The sequence below is a fragment of the Prosopis cineraria genome, unplaced genomic scaffold (genome assembly GCF_029017545.1).
Source record: "Prosopis cineraria cultivar Desert tree isolate PC_DT_omini unplaced genomic scaffold, ASM2901754v1 PC11, whole genome shotgun sequence".
Lineage (NCBI taxonomy): Eukaryota > Viridiplantae > Streptophyta > Magnoliopsida > Fabales > Fabaceae > Prosopis > Prosopis cineraria.
The window spans coordinates 832658-849038 of record NW_026555342.1 but is presented as its reverse complement, the minus strand read 5'-3'; the positions used below and the strand labels follow the sequence as shown (position 1 = coordinate 849038).

At 28.8% G+C, this 16381-nt stretch overlaps 1 protein-coding gene across 1 annotated transcript; it reads left to right on the top strand.

Moving 5' to 3' along the window:
* Positions 1-4689: 4689 nt before the first annotated feature.
* LOC129285969 (MADS-box protein JOINTLESS-like) lies at positions 4690-10486 on the top strand. Its single transcript, XM_054921984.1, has 8 exons — positions 4690-4772; positions 5410-5601; positions 6310-6385; positions 7252-7313; positions 7412-7511; positions 8608-8649; positions 10111-10149; positions 10261-10486. Exons 2-8 carry the CDS (start codon positions 5420-5422, stop codon positions 10372-10374), a joined length of 615 nt encoding a protein of 204 aa, XP_054777959.1. The 5' UTR covers positions 4690-4772; positions 5410-5419; the 3' UTR covers positions 10375-10486.
* The last annotated feature ends 5895 nt before the right edge of the window (positions 10487-16381 follow it).

Genomic DNA, 16381 nt, shown 5'->3' with positions numbered 1-16381 from the left:
TTTAATGTTTCCAAAATGTGAAAATTTAACAAAAAAATAATAATTAGGTAGTGCATTCATACTTTTTAGTATTAATATCATCGTTGTCATTTGTAGCACTACAATTATTTTAATCCTATATAGCATAATAGCACTACATGTTTTGGCTTCAAACTTGTACATATATCGAGAGTTATACTCTCACTATTCTTAATTATATAAGAGAAAATTACCGCATGGACACATATCAAGAAAACAGTTAAAATTAATTAATGTCTGAAAATTGATTCCATTTTCCATTTATACCCTTAGTTGATACTCAACATTTCATCTTTCCAACTTGCTGCAGAGGAAAGCTTGCTCCTGAAATTAAAATAATTTTGATATAAAATTTAACATGCAAAATTTACAATAAAAATACTCATATTGCAGTTTCCAGAAAAGAAATGCTCCTCAAAGCTGCACTTAAATCATTATCTTTTTAGATAATTTCCTTTCTCAATAATAATCTGGAGCCATGTCTCTTATTAATATTCCTGTAAAGTCTGAAATGAGTTGCATGATTTAAAGCCCATTTGTTTCAACTTATTTTATAAAAAAATCACTTATTTTTTTAAAAAAATTAATTTTTTGAGTTTTAATTATGTTTATTTAAAGTTTTAAAAATAATAAAAATTAAGAAAGCATATTTTTTTTATTATTTCAAGAAGCTATTTTAAGTAGTTTTTTGAAATAATTTGATGCGATAGATGAGAAAGAATGTTTTATTATTTTAATGTCATAAAATTTTAAAATAAAAAAATAAATCATTTTGATAAAATAAAAAATAAAGAGATCATAAAATTTAAAAATAACTAATGAATAATCATTGTTTTATCATTATAAATAAACATAAAAATGATATTTATTTTTTATAAAATCTCTACAAAATAAATATCTGTTTATAAAATATTTAATCTATCTAAAAATTACTTATTTTTAATCTTAAACAAATGGGCCTTTAAATTTTATGAATAGTATGATTCTTTTAAATTTTAAACTATATATTAATATATTGGTTATATAAAATTTATAAGGAAATTGTATTATTTATAAATTAAAACTTGCGACAAGTTATTTTTTATTTCATAGACTCAGAAATTCACATATCTATCTACTAAATATATATATTTTTTATATGGAATTACCTAGTTTATTTAATTTCACAGTGGGAACACCATCACGTCTCGGTATGCTTGGGAGCTAACTTGAAATACTTTTAAGTATATAAATGGTTAAAATATATGTTTAGTCCTCTAACTTTATATAAGATTTTAATTTGATCATTTAATTTTATAAAGTATTTTTTAATCATTTAACTTTAACATTGTTTGTTTCAAATGATTATTTTTTGTGTCAATCATTATTATTTTTAAAAAAATTAAACTTAATAAATTAATATTTGAGAATATTTTATCAATATTTGAAAGTTTAATGTAAAAGTTTGTTAAGATAAAACTAACAATATTAGAGTTAAAAGATTAAAAAGACATTTTATAAAATTAAGAAATTAAAATAAAATGTTGTATAAAGTTAAAGGATTAAATTTATACTTTAACCAATAAAACTTTAGATACCTAAATTAATTTTTTAGTGCTTGAGGGTGTGTTTCGTTTGAAAGAAGGAAGAAGAGATGAATTTTTAATGATATTTTGTTTAGCTAAGAGGGGGAATGGAGGTCAGGTAATAACTAATTGACTATTATATCTTTATATGATTATTTTTATTTGTTTGTTTATTTCTTATATAAATTAATTATACATCTTAATTCAAATTGCTTAATGTATGTTAAATTTAATTTTATCCTATATATTTCTAATAAATGCATGAAAATTAGTATGAGAATAAAAAAAAATTGAATCTCAAGAGCCTCTCCCGTCACAATCAAGGGGCATGAGGGAACACCAAAAAGTAATAAACACACAAAAGATATTTTTTTAATTAAAAACCATTTAAATAGGGTTAAATGACAGTTAGAATGCAGAATTATCAGCTCAGAAGGAGTTCAAACTCTAAATTCATATTAATATATTTTAAATCTTAAATAATTAATTTGGAGCAAATTTTCCTTGCCGTTTAGTTCGCATAGATGCTGATTACTTTTTTTAAAAAAATGGAATCAGATATGCAATTCCAACTATGTCAAATCACACTATTATCTCCCGCTCTCTCTGTGCAGCAACTCATTGTTCCAAATCCTTCATTGCCAATTAAATTACCGTTTCTTCACTGAATCCCTTCGTCACTACTTCTAGTTCTCTGTATGTGAACACTTGACCTCCGCTGAATTTAGGAGCTGCCGGTGCTGGCCTGAAGGGCTGGAGTCAGGAGAGGACCAGCAAGGAATACAGCGCCACAAGCTTTTTATTTTTTTTAATAAAATATAAGAGTTATATATTTTTAACACTTCTAAGTTGATACATTATAGCAGCTTTGAGACATTATATGAAATTTTATTTCAATTCTATATGTAATTTTTTACGCATGTATTATGCATAGTCCAACTACTTATGTCGCTCGAAAGTATAATTGTCATAAGATCTATTAATTTTTAATAAGATAATATTATATTTGCTCTTAAAATGTTGATTTATTTGATTTTTCTTTCATTTTATATTTGATCAAATAAATTATGAGAATTATTACTAACAAAATTTGTCAAGCATTGCAACAAAAATTTTAAAATATATTGAATGCTATATGCTTGATATCTACCATAACATCACTTATCCAAAAAATTAAGAGATTATGGTTAAAATATGTTTTTCTAGAAAAAAATAATTTTTCTATAATAGCTAACCAAATTATTGAAATTTATTATAGGAATGATTTTTACCATGACATAATTAGATTTCATCGATATAAAAAATTTGTGACAATTGAATATCATTATTGTGTTGATTGACAGAATTACATAGTAAATTTAATAAATAAGTAATAGAGCTTTTTAGATTAAACATAATTTTAGATCTCAAAAATATATTTAAATTATTCAATGCTGATAGAAAAGATAAAATTTTCACTAATTTAATAATAGTTTATATTGAGAAAGAAATTATTGAAAGTTCATTATAGATATGATAATTAATTATTTTTATGCCATGAAAAATCAATGAGCAAAACTTACAAAATAAAGATACATGGGGCATATATAGTGATATATATAAATTTTATTTTTTTTTCAATTAACATACATGCTTTGTCATCTCAGCTCTTCCTAATAAAATTTTCTAACTTCACCTCTATTAGCTTGCTCATTTGTCCTCCATAAACTTGGGGCAGCGGCTGGGAAGGAAGATAATGAGTGAGGAGAAGCATGATGATGGTATTGAATTCTTCAGTAGCGGAAAAACTGATATTGAATTCCATAACCCCAGAGCACAGAGCTGGCTAAGAAAGAAAAGATGGATCCATTTGATAGTTAGGACAAAATGGACGTTGGGGCATTAGGGTGGGGAAGGAGTGATAAATGAGGGTAGGGGAGAGAGAGTAACTTGACACTAGTATAATGGACATTTAAGCCAAGTCAATGATAAGGGTGAAATTGTCTCAAATTTAATTGCCCGAAATTTAGAATAGACTAAATACGAATTTATGGTTTAGATTGCCTCTATACCTATAAATTAAGGTCCAAATTGTTTTTTAGGCCATTAAATAAAGATTAAATAATGGAAAAATGACATTAAAACTCTTTTAAATTATCTAAATGATATTTTGGTTCCTCAAAATGCTATAATTCTTTTAAAATCTTTAGAGACTTTTTTGTTATTAAAGAATTTATATAAAAATCCCAAGCCTCTTGATTTAAACAAAAATCCCAAGCCTCAGACACGTTTTGTTCCAAGATTCACAACTTTTCTTTCCAAAATCATAGAATTTAACAATAATTCATAAGTTCGCATTTCAAATTTTGATATTTTTTAAGTGTTACAAATATCAAATGTCATTTATAAGTTTTGTTTCAAGATTCACAATTTTTATTTTTAAATTCGTAAGAATTTAACAATTCACAAGTTCACATTTGAAATTCTAATATTTCTCAAGTATTGTAAATATCAATTTTTATTTACAAGTTTCGTTCTAAAATTCACAACTTTCTTCTTAAATTTGCAAGAATTCAACCGTAATTTATAAGTTCATATTTAAAATCTTGATATTTCTCAAATATTGCAAATATCAATTGCTATTTACAAATTTTGTTATAATATTCACAACTTTTTTTCCTTGCAAAATTGTAAGAATTCAATAACAATTCACAAATTTGCAAGTATATCTTCTAAGGTTTGGGATTTTTATTTTAATCAAAGACAATTTAATCTTTTATATTAATTTTTTAATGATAAAAAAAGTTTTTAAAAATTTTAAAAAAATTATAACATTTGAATGATCAAAATATTATTTACATAATTTAAAAAAAAATTTATCATTTTTTTAAATAATTCCTTTCAAACTTCTTTCTGGTAGAAAGAAAGAAATAAACATAAACAAAATTTATGTGAGCGAAAACAAACGGACCCTTTACTTTTTCTTTTTAAGTTCGCCGACAGTGAAATGGTAGAGAACAGAAAAAGGAAGAATATGAAATTAAAATAGTGGCTACGGAGGAAACATCAACTTGCCCATAAAGGGGAAAAAAAGCATATATATTAATTTCCTTTGGAAAGCCATTAATGTACGAACCGCGAAAGTTGAAGAACAAGAGAGAAGAAGTCTGATGCGATATTCATAACACAAGTCTCTTCAATATCTACCAGGTTGGATCCCTTATTGTCTGGGGCTTCGGTTTCACTTTCCTTCTTCTAAAAATGCTTTATTTGGAGTTTCTATTTATTTTTGGTTCTTCACCCTCAGTAACTTTTGGTTTGAGGTTCATTTCGAAACACTCGACTTTTTTTTCCCTCTTTTCTCGCTTTCCATTTTTCATCTACTGATAGCTGAGTTTCTCTTACCTAATTTGGTCGTGAAGAAATTACTTCAAAGTACTCTAACCTTTGGACTGATATTGTTGAGTTGGAAATTCTTCAGTTCGATATATTGGACTTTTTTCAATTATTTCTTGTATTCTTTCAAGGTCACTAATCTTTCTATAGTTCATATTTTTATCAACAAAAGCAACATTTTCTCACTTCTTTCCCGATTCTCATCTCTGATCTGTCCGTTCTTGGTGGGACACTTGGATTTTGTTAAGAATAGTAGTAGTAGTAGTAATAATAGTTTATTGTAGATCTTTCTCATGTGAAACCCACTGGATTTACTGCATGTATAATAGCCTCTCCATTTATCAGTTCAAGTACAGTTTTACCCCCACTTTGATTCTGCTGATACATTTGTATATGTAATTTTTTGACTGTATAATTTACTGTATTTAATAACCATGTGTTACGAATGAAGAAGAGGGGAAATGACGAGAAGGAAAATACAGATAAAGAAAATAGACAGTGTAACAGCAAGACAAGTGACTTTCTCAAAGAGAAGGAAAGGTCTCTTCAAGAAGGCACATGAACTCTCAACTCTCTGTGATGCTGAGATTGCTTTCTTGGTCTTCTCTTCCACTGGCAAGCTTTATGACTATGCTAGCTCAAGGTTCTTGTGTGTGTGTGTGTGTTTTATCTCTTCCTCGCACTTTCATTTTGAACACACACACACACACACACACACGCACGCACGCACGCAGAGGGATATTTAATTGGGGGGGGGGCGTGAGAGAGAGAGAGAGGTTTCCACAATATCATCGTGAGTGATTTAAGAATGCAATATGAAACTGTGTGAATGCTCATCATCATCATCATCATCAATGTGTGTGCATGTGTATTTGCGCTTAGCATCTCTCACTTTGTATGATCTATAAAACTAGCTAGCTAGGAGCATATGTTTTGAATTTTATTGTATAACTTCTTAATCTGATAATACAGCAGCATTTCTCATCCGCTTGATAAGGAGCTTTTGTAATAACTCCATGATCTTCCTCGTTTAATAAATTGAATTCAAAGGGCTAGAATTTTAAGTTGACCACTAGTTAGAATCTACATTATTTCTGTTTATTTATTAATTTCTAACCTTAAAGTGCAATGTTAGTGTTTTAGTATTGTTGTTTCTGTTAAGTAATAACTAAAGGGTCAACGAATGAATAAATATTTTTATGGATTTGATGAAGTAATTGAATCATGATTAGTGTACGCACAGTTGAAGGTTCTGAGTAAAACCATTGGGATTCTGAAGAATTTCAGTATTTAGTTTGACATGTATAAAACTGTGCTTAATGATATGATCTTTTGCATTAACTGATTTCAGTATTCAGCAGGTAATAGAAAGGTATGATCAACATTCAGCCATTCAAATACAAGGCAAATCATCGGTTGATCTGCAGGTAATCAATGAATTAATATCAATCATCAATATATTTATACTTATAGAAAGTTGTACCATTTATTAGCTGTTAACAATATACCATCTCTTATGTTTTGTACAAATAAACATATGCGGTGGCCTACCCTGTTTACTTGACTTTTTTCTTTTCTTTTTCTATTTTGGATAACATACTTAACTTCTAGTTTCTCTAAATTATGACTTACGCACCCCCTAAATGATATCTTAATTATGACTACTGAATAACTAAGTAAACACTTACCAAATGAACAATGAACCAGAGGGGAAAAAGGATCTGCTTCAGTAACGGGGTTGGGTCCAATGGGAGGAGTTAGTCCCTCACAACTTGGAGAATCTAGGTTTAAATTCTTGCTAGGAGAGGTTCACATTTAATGTCCGGCCATGCCTTGAATAGGATTACCTCCACTAGTAGGACACTTGTGAGCAATTTAAAAAAAAAAAGGATCTAATTCTTTGGAAGAATTATACTCACTGAAGAAATTACGTTCATTATACCTATAATTCCCTCCCTCTTGATTCTTTATAATTTGTTGTCCATAACCTCCTTTTCTTCTCTCTTTTCCCTTGAAGATATTTCCCCTTCTAGATTTGATCAGGTGCCAGGATAATAGGGGCTAATGTTATGAACAAAAGTGAAACTGAATTGCCCTACAGAAAACCCTAGGTCCTGAATTAGCTGCACAGGAGAGCTAAAAAGAGCATTTCTTTGTGGGGTGACATAATGTTGAAATCAATTTATGATAATATATGAAGTAATGGATATGAAATCATAATAGGCTAATTTTCTCAGGTCTTGTTGTATCTTTCCTTTGTTTTTTTTTCCCCTCCTTTTGAAATATGTACAAGCTCGAAGGTGATGAGAAGGAGCTGCACAAGGTAGTAGCAGCAGAAAAGACTCGTGAATTGAGGTGGACAACTTTATACTATACATACCACGCATGAACGTTCACATGATTATTATGTCCCTAAGACACATGATGATTTGCGCTATAAATTATTTCAACAGGCAGCTGAACGGGGAAGAGCTTCAAGGATGCACGCTTGAAGAATTGCAGACACTAGAGGAAAGACTTGAAAGAGGCTTGTCCCGTGTTTCAAAAACAAAGGTTTCAATTTGATCCTTTTTGTGCTTTGATCTTCGTCCTCTCTAAAGTTTGTCAAGTTCTAAGCAAAATTCTACCATCTTCATCCCAAAACGTAAGTCATTTTATTTCATTAAATGTTATCGTTTTAAATTTTCCCCATGAGATATTAATAGAGATATATCATTAATAAGAGAATATACTTTAATTAGGGCTATTTCAAAATGTTCAAGTAACTTTTGTAAAGTTCAAGATGTTCCATTAACTAACTTTAACCAACTTTATTGGTTTGGGTAAAATTAAAATTAGAGTAACTTGCATTTTGGGACAGGAAAAATAATACTTTGTCATACTCTATCCATTAAAAAATATAAGATATTTTTAACTAAGTTATATTTATAATGAGTTAGTTAATTATCTTTAAGCTGATACTATCTTTTTATATTTATCCTTATTTAACCGGGTGGATTACTTAAAGGTTAATGGTTGTGTGATTTATTTATTAAAAGTACTTTTGGAAAAAGACTCATTAATTACACATTGGATAACTAAAATGCCTTATATTATTAAATATTTAACACCAGAAAAAATGCCTTGTATTTTTTGATCGTGGGGAGTATGAAATTTGTATTCTTCATTTACTTTTAGGAATTGAATGTAGAAGAACTATAATATCTTTTCATCAATCATGCATCAATATAATAGTCACTATATCTTGTGCACAAGCTAAGTTATGAGCAATATGGCTTCCTACCCTATGACTTCTTTTTCTATAACATCTTTTAATGTTCTTCCACAAGATTCAGTATATTTCTTTAAAACTACATTATTGCTGATGCAGAATCTACTTGATGATATGCACATTTTCTATTTTGGAAATCTATATCTTGGTACTTATCAAACTTCTTTATATTTGTACATTTTAAAAAACATTAATGCCTTTACTGTGCATAAAAAATATATCTAGTTGAGTGATTATAACTGCTACTTATCTTTCGCTGTGTGAAGAAATTGGCTTGTTTTCTTCCTTATCCTTTACCTTTATGAGTTGTGATTTTGTATAGTTATTGCATCCAAGCTCTTGAGTTGACATATTTACTATGATTATATATTGTTTCAGGATGAAAGAATCTTAAAACAGATCAATGCACTTAAGAGAAAGGTAAATACTACGCCAAACTTAGAATTTTAGGATATGTTATATCTATATCTATATGTTCCAAAGAATGTTAGGATCTATGAACTTCTCTTTTTGTCAACTGATTATATATAAGCAATATTGATGTGTGCAGTAGCTCATAAAATGAAATCTCATTATATAACTTACTCCCTCCGGTCCCATTTATAAGTTCCATTCTAGAAGGTTCATTTGGTCCCATTTATAAGTCATGGTGCGTCTTTTTAGGTAATATTTGAAAAGCACTTCCAAAATTATCCTTCATGAGAGAAAAGGTAATAAGATATTACTTTTTAGATTTGTTATATAGGGGCATATTTGAAATTTTATTTACTTTTATTGTATTGGTATTGATGAGATTGGTAGAAATGACTTATAAATAGAAACGGAGGGAGTATATTTCAAGAAGCAGGAAAATATTTTATGTCAATTTTCTTGAAGTGTATTCAATACATTTAAGTCACTTGAAGTAGTTCCAAACATAAAATGGGTCTTTCACAGTATTGTAGAAGGAACAATAGGAGAAAACAAAACCATTGAAGAGCTTGATCAAAAACTACTTGACTTTTTTGTTTTTTGTTTTTTTAACTTTGAAAAATTGAAGTAACTTGGATTGAATCTTAGTAATTGTGCATGCTGTAGCAAGGATGTTTTGTTACTTACAATCCAATCATGTATTTTAAGTCATCTTCAAAGGATTTTACTCACTGCTTGATGAAAATTTCTACTTGACTTTGAAAACTACTTAACTTTCCTTCTGCGTCGCCGTTTCGAACTCGTGATTTGACTGGAAGAATTAAATTGCTCTCACCATCAAGCCAAGAGTTCGATTGGCGAAAACTAAACTTTACTCCTTTAGTTTATCTATATAGTAGCAATTTGCGCATACCCCACTCTTTTTATAATCTTCATTTAGAATTATTAGAAACTTAACTAATTTATACTCTCCATTAAGTTAGTTAATGGAATTCAAAATTACAGATTCTTTCTATATTTACTTTTATTTAATAGGTTGTCTTAACTAGAAAACCTTATTAATTATATTTTTAATTAAGGGTATTTTTTAAAAACTGCATTAATTACACCTTAAATGCAAAGCCTTACAATACGACCAAAATGGAATACACAAAAAGGGTCACTTATGAGTATTCATACTTGAATTATCAGTTCTACGAGAATCCCTTTTTGAGTAGTATTTTCCACAAAATGGGGTAATTCTTAGAGATTTGATTCTTACTCTTCTCTTCACTTATGACACTAAAATTTGAAAATTTCCCATGATGAGAAAATTGAGATCCATATTCTGACAAACTAATGTATGCGATTTTACTAATACATAACGGATTTCAAGAAAAACTCAAGTGATGCTTTTTATGACACTAGCAATGTTCCACGTACACTCTCAGTCACCTTTGCTACTGCAATATGTTTGACTTTCATGTACAGGGAATCCAACTCGTGGAAGAAAACCGAATAATGAAGCAGGTGATCACAGATTTTCAGACTCTTATCCTCTAAATTATTGCCTCTCATTTCAGATGTTTTGAATTGAAAGTCTTGTAACACAAAGATAACACTTGAGATTTATATGTACAGAGCCTTGTGCATGAACGAGGGCAGTCTTCTGAGTCCATCATCATTTGCAGTTCATCTGACATTAATCTTCCTCAAGACTGCTATAGTTCTGATAAGTCTCTCAGGCTTGGGTAATTAATTAGTTTATATACTTTGTTATAAGACCTATGATCAATATTTCATCCATACAAAAGCAAGAATTAAATCAATTTTCATATATTTAAATGAGCTGAATCAAGCCTCTAAATTAATGTTGGACTATGGTAGGATTGTATTAATTGTGTTTTACTGTGTTACTGGTCTGACAAATTTTGATTGTCTAAAAGTTTTAATTGTTTTTGGACTTGAGCGTTGTTTTCTAAAGTTCATAGTTACAATAATGTTATTTTATCATATATTTTATCGTTTTGAAATAATAAAAACATTAAAATTTCAAATATATCCTCTAGGTTTGTTTAATGTAATTTGAACTGTCTACATTTGATGCTTATGGTTTGAGTTAAATATGTAGACTTTGGGTCTGTTTGGATTTCAGTTAGATATAATAGATTACAAAAATAATTGATTAAGTGATAAATTTTAATTAGAATTGATTATGTTATAATGCAACCTGTTTGGATATTGAAATTGATTTCAACTGTGCAAATTATCATAAAATACATTGTTTTTTGAAATTAAATTATTAATAAAGTTGCATTTAATATTAATAAATTTGTTAAATTTTAATTAACACAATTATGAATTATTTACAAATTATTTATTATTAACATGGTAAAATGGAAACCAGAAGCAGGTATGAATAGATTAACAAAAAAAATTGATTTCATCATGTTTAATCGATTATGCTATTATTATGCTGTTTGGCAAATTTTGTTTTGAAAATCGATTAAATTCCAAAAAATCGATTCTTGACACAAACCAAACGGGCACTTTGCTTGCTGTGTTTAGCATACTCGAAGGTTTCAATTCTGCAAAATAATTGAAATGAAATTTCGAATGTTTTACACTAAGAAATATACAATCCATTCATTTTGTGAAATTTAAAAAAAAAAAAGATACTGCTTCTATTTCCTCCCTTGTTGGCACTAATTTTTTTTATTCATGTGGTCATTGCAATATTCTTCATAGCACTAACAAGAATTTGGCTTTCGATGTGTTGCAGGTTGTCTTTATTCAAATAAAAGCATAAATGTTTATTCCTTAGAGAACTATACCTATGAGCAGGGAAACACAATCTCTAGCATCCATTTAATCATCTCTTAACAACCATTATGTGTGTGTAGCAATGTTTTGAAACTAGACCGGACATCGAACCAAAAAGAGCAACAGGTCGTAGTTTTCATAGTTTAATCGGTTAGACTAACGGTTGAACCGGTGACATAAAAATTAAATAAAAAATAAAATTTATATGCGTAATTATATAAATAAAACATTAATTTGTCAACGGTGCTTAGAATTTCGACCTCAAAAGCTAAATGCTTGAATTATTGGAACTAGAGGTAGAGGCATGTTAGTACAAACTTGTGATCTCAAAGGAAAATGTTGGAGTTAGAGGCATGCCATCATGTCATGACTAACAATCTTTTGATCTCGATGTTAAAGGTTAGATCTTTAGAGCTGGAGGCAGATGTCGGAGGAGAAGTTAGAGATTGAGTTAAGGCCATGAAGGAGGGATTGGAGATTAGAGAAGAGAAGAAAAGAGAGAATTAGTGATTAGAGAAGGGAAATTATGAATCTAAGCAACTTAGCCTAAATTTCTTCTTTTTTTATTTTTTTGGCTTTGAACCGAGTTCACTTAGGTTGACCCGGGTTCGATTTTCGAGTCAAAGTCGGTTTTCTCAAAATCGGTCGGTTCAATCTGAGTCAACTCGGGTTAAACACCAGATTTGTTTACTTGGTTGAATTGAACCGTTTTGTTCAGCAGGTGACGGTTGGATCGGTTGGATCGCCTGATCCAGTCCGGTTTTGACAATATTGGTGTGTAGAGGGCTATTATCAGCCCAAGCTAAGAAAATTGTACTACAATTCTCTCTCTCTCAAACTAATTTCTTTTGGCTATATATTGCAATTAGTTAAGAGTCCGTTTGCATTTCAGTGGAGTATAATTAATTATAAAAATAAATAATTAATATAATTAATTTTTATTATAATTGATTATATTATAACACAATCTATTTGAATATTGAAATTAATTTTAGCTGTACAAATTATCATAAAGAACATTACTTTTTAAAATTAAATTATTAATAAAATTGTATTTAATATTATAAAATTTTGTTAAACTTTATTTAAGAAGTAAAATATATTATTTAATAATAAAATTAAATTTATAAGTAATCTTTTAAAGTTTATTTTAAAATATGATTCTGATTTAATAATTAATTATTAATTTTGGTGATTGTTTGGATAAATTTTGTAAAAATCAATTGTTGTGGCTCAATAATCAGTTTTGGCCGAACTATAATTAATTCTAGTCATCTGTTGCATTTATTGGTAGTGTTTGACTTCTCTTTTCCTTCCTTTTGTTTTTTTCTCTCTTTTCTTTTTTGTGGCCGAAGAAGACATTGCAGGAAACAAACTATAAAGCAATTGTTTATTAATTTACAAAAATAAATGTTACTTTTGAATTGACTTGACTTCCAAAGCATACAGCACTAAAAATTATATTTAAATATTTCCAATCAAATTAAAACAAACAAGATAAACACATGCACGCGCGCATGGTACGACACACATCATAAGTAACTTCAGATGTAATACTGACTCCGAGTTCTAATTATAAAGTGTCTTCTAAAATATATTGTTGATCTATAATATAATGTGTTTGTAATATTATCCAATGAATTTTTTTATTTTTACTCTCAGACTTTTAATGAGATCTTGTAAATTACTCCGTGAAAGGAAATGGAGGTTTTATAATGTTTACATTCATTTAATAAATAAGAGTAAAAATAGAATCTTGAACTGTTTCCTTTTTTTGACAAATTTAACAATATCACAATTTCTATAAGATATGTGAGATAGTTGAAAACATATACTTAGAGTACAAAATTTTAAAAACATGATGAATAATTTTAATGTAGAATTCAAGTCTTGTAGCCGTCCACTTTCATTCATTCATTCCCTTGAAAAAGACTCAAATATATTGTTAGATTGGTGTACATATTCACCGCCCATATGGGCTCTCTCTCTCTCTCACATTTTTTTTTTGGAGAAATATATATAGTAGGTCGTTATATAGTGATTATATTTTATTTTTAGTTTTTTTGTAGTTTTACTTCATTAATCTTTTTAGTTTGATTCATTTGCAATGTTAGTCTTTATAATTTTAAAAATGCACTAACAGCCATAAGTTAGAATTAATTGCATTGTAACTCTGCTAATGTCTTTCTTGATATGAAAATCAATTGATTAAGTATGAGTAAAAATAAAAGATAAGAGAGCAAAAAAGCTTCCTTGCATATTTGAATTAACATGAGAGACAAACACAAAATTTAAAACACGTCAATAAAGAAATTCAAAACTACAAGAACTAAAATTTGTTAAACTAAAGGAAATAGCTAGGAATAATATTACAGACTTATTAAACTATGGGGACTGAAAATAAAATATAAACAAAATACACGAACTTATTATTATATTTTTTCTATTTTTGGCCCCTCTTGCAAAAGTCTATTTATTGTGCAGTAAATATGAATCTAATGTGTTGTAGAAATAATATATTATTCTGGGTAAAAAGTTAAAAGTGAAATGAATGATGATGTGAGGACAAAACATTTTAAATTTTAAATGTATAAAAATATTTTTCCCCTATCTACCTTGCCCATTTTTTAGGTTTGCGCCGGAACTCCGCGTGGTGAGTTTATTATACGTGGATGAAATTTACTCTAATTCCATTTAAAAGTTACTTTTAATATATGTTTCATTAAAATTTAAAAAAATATTAAACTTTATTAACTTTACCTTAAAATTTAATAAGTTTTTACTTTTACTCTTAATAAGTATTATTAAATCTCATTACTAATATTTTTATTTAAAGTATTTAATAAGGATAAAAATATAAAGAGAAGTATTAAAAATTGACAAATATCTTATAAATAAAATCAAAAGGGTAATTATTCAGAGAAAATATAGAGTTTTAAAAACAAAAATATAAAAAGCAAGAACATGATTCCAGACTAGTTGTATTAATATACAAGGCCGCAAAATAAAGGAGCTTTGCAGGGGACATAGTAGAAACTGCAGGATGTAGACCCAATGTTGTAATTAATGAAGGCCCCAATGAAACTAAGGGCTATTTTAGTAAAACACATGCATTATTTCTTGGATTTAATTTTTATTTAAGTTTTTCCAAGTTATTCCAATATTTTCTTATGTAGTATGATTTTTTTTTTTGAGTGATTATTTAGTGTGATTTTAATCAATCTTGAACTCATGTGTGCGAAGTGGCTACTTAAATTTAAAGCTAAATAAATTAGTATATACAATTAGTGTGAGGGGAACAAGAATTTCATCAAAGTCATATCATTATATCAATATAAATTAATACTAACGATAAAAATAAATTTTCCAACAATAGTTAATTTGTAAAATTTTGAGAATCATAATGTGATTTGGTAAGGCAGGATACATTAATGATGACTACTCTAAGCATGAAAACATTAATTGTGATATGTTATAAGGTGATCGGTGATCTCAAAGTTAGATGGGAGCGTTTGTTAACCAAGAGGAATGGACAAACAAGAGCCACATGGACTAGAGTAATGTTTTTGAGCCTTTAAGGGAACGTCCCATTTAAATTTAGATAGATTTTGATCTATGTCTAATTTGATATGATAGAAAAGTTTTTGATGGAATCAAATCAGAATTGAAAGTAAAATAGAATTAAGTTTTAAAATATGTTTGCTTTTTATATAAATTCTTAATATAATTTTATTTGTTAAGTGTATTTAAAATGCATAAAGACTCTAATGTCCCTTTCAAAATTAAAGGAAAAAAACTCTCACTATTGCCCTTCTCTTTGCTTGATTCATTAGAGCATTGTCAGTGACAGTGATAAATTAAAGGTAGTAATGAGAATTTTGTGAAATAAAGCCAATTCCATTATGATAGTGATGGAAATTGGATTCAAGGCATTTGGCTAAATAGAGATTTTTGAACATGTGGGTCGACGTATACTAAACTACTCAACTTCATGATTTTGGTTCCATTTTTGTTTCTCTTCAACCAATTCTAGCTAGATTACCAAATATACCCTAATTTTCAAACACAAATTCCATAGCATTATAAAAGAGACTATCTCTCAATGTTTTTGTCTCCTATAGTTTCCCTTGTGAGAGTGGGTCGTCATCAGCCTTGCAGAGTGTGCTTTGCCAGGGCTTCCCCCTGTCCCTCTTTGTTGGAGGGCTCTCTAAGTGATAGCGACATGATTGAGAAATCTCTTTTCTTAACTCATGTCAAGCAAGAGCAAGTGGAAGATTTAGTGTTTTAGGTTGGGTGTGTGTGTAGGTTTAGGTGCATGCATGGAGGAAATAGACAAATTAAAGGTGGTAGGCAATCATCATATTGGGAACTAATTGTTCGTTAGGGTTGGGCCATAAATGGGTAAAGTATAGAGATACTCTATTTGCATGGAAATGGTGGGTAATTATCTTTATTGGGTGCCATTTGATTTTGTATTAGTTAGATTGGATTTGAAGATTAGGAAAAATAGGTCCATGACAATAATGGAGGTGTTGGTACTTGAATTGCAAGGTGCGATGATTGATGTTAGATGCGAGTTAATTAGTCAAAAGTCTTATGGATGGAGGATATGGGATTGAATGTACTGAAGTTAATGTTTCAATTAATTCATAGTTTTGAATCCTATTCTTTATTGTATAATTCTTTTTCTCATATTTACTTTACAATCTATACTTGCTTGATATGGAATTGTTGGATAGACTTGTATGACTATTTTTAGTTAATGTTCTCCTATATGTTAGAAGCCACTCTTGGCATATAGTAACAAGTCTTGTCGCACTAGGTGGATAGAAACTACATACTCTTGACATAAAGGGGATTTTTCACAATCTAGGGTACTAAACAGAGAGCACAAATAAGTCCCATATGTACTAAACCCTTTTATTATTCTATCTTATTC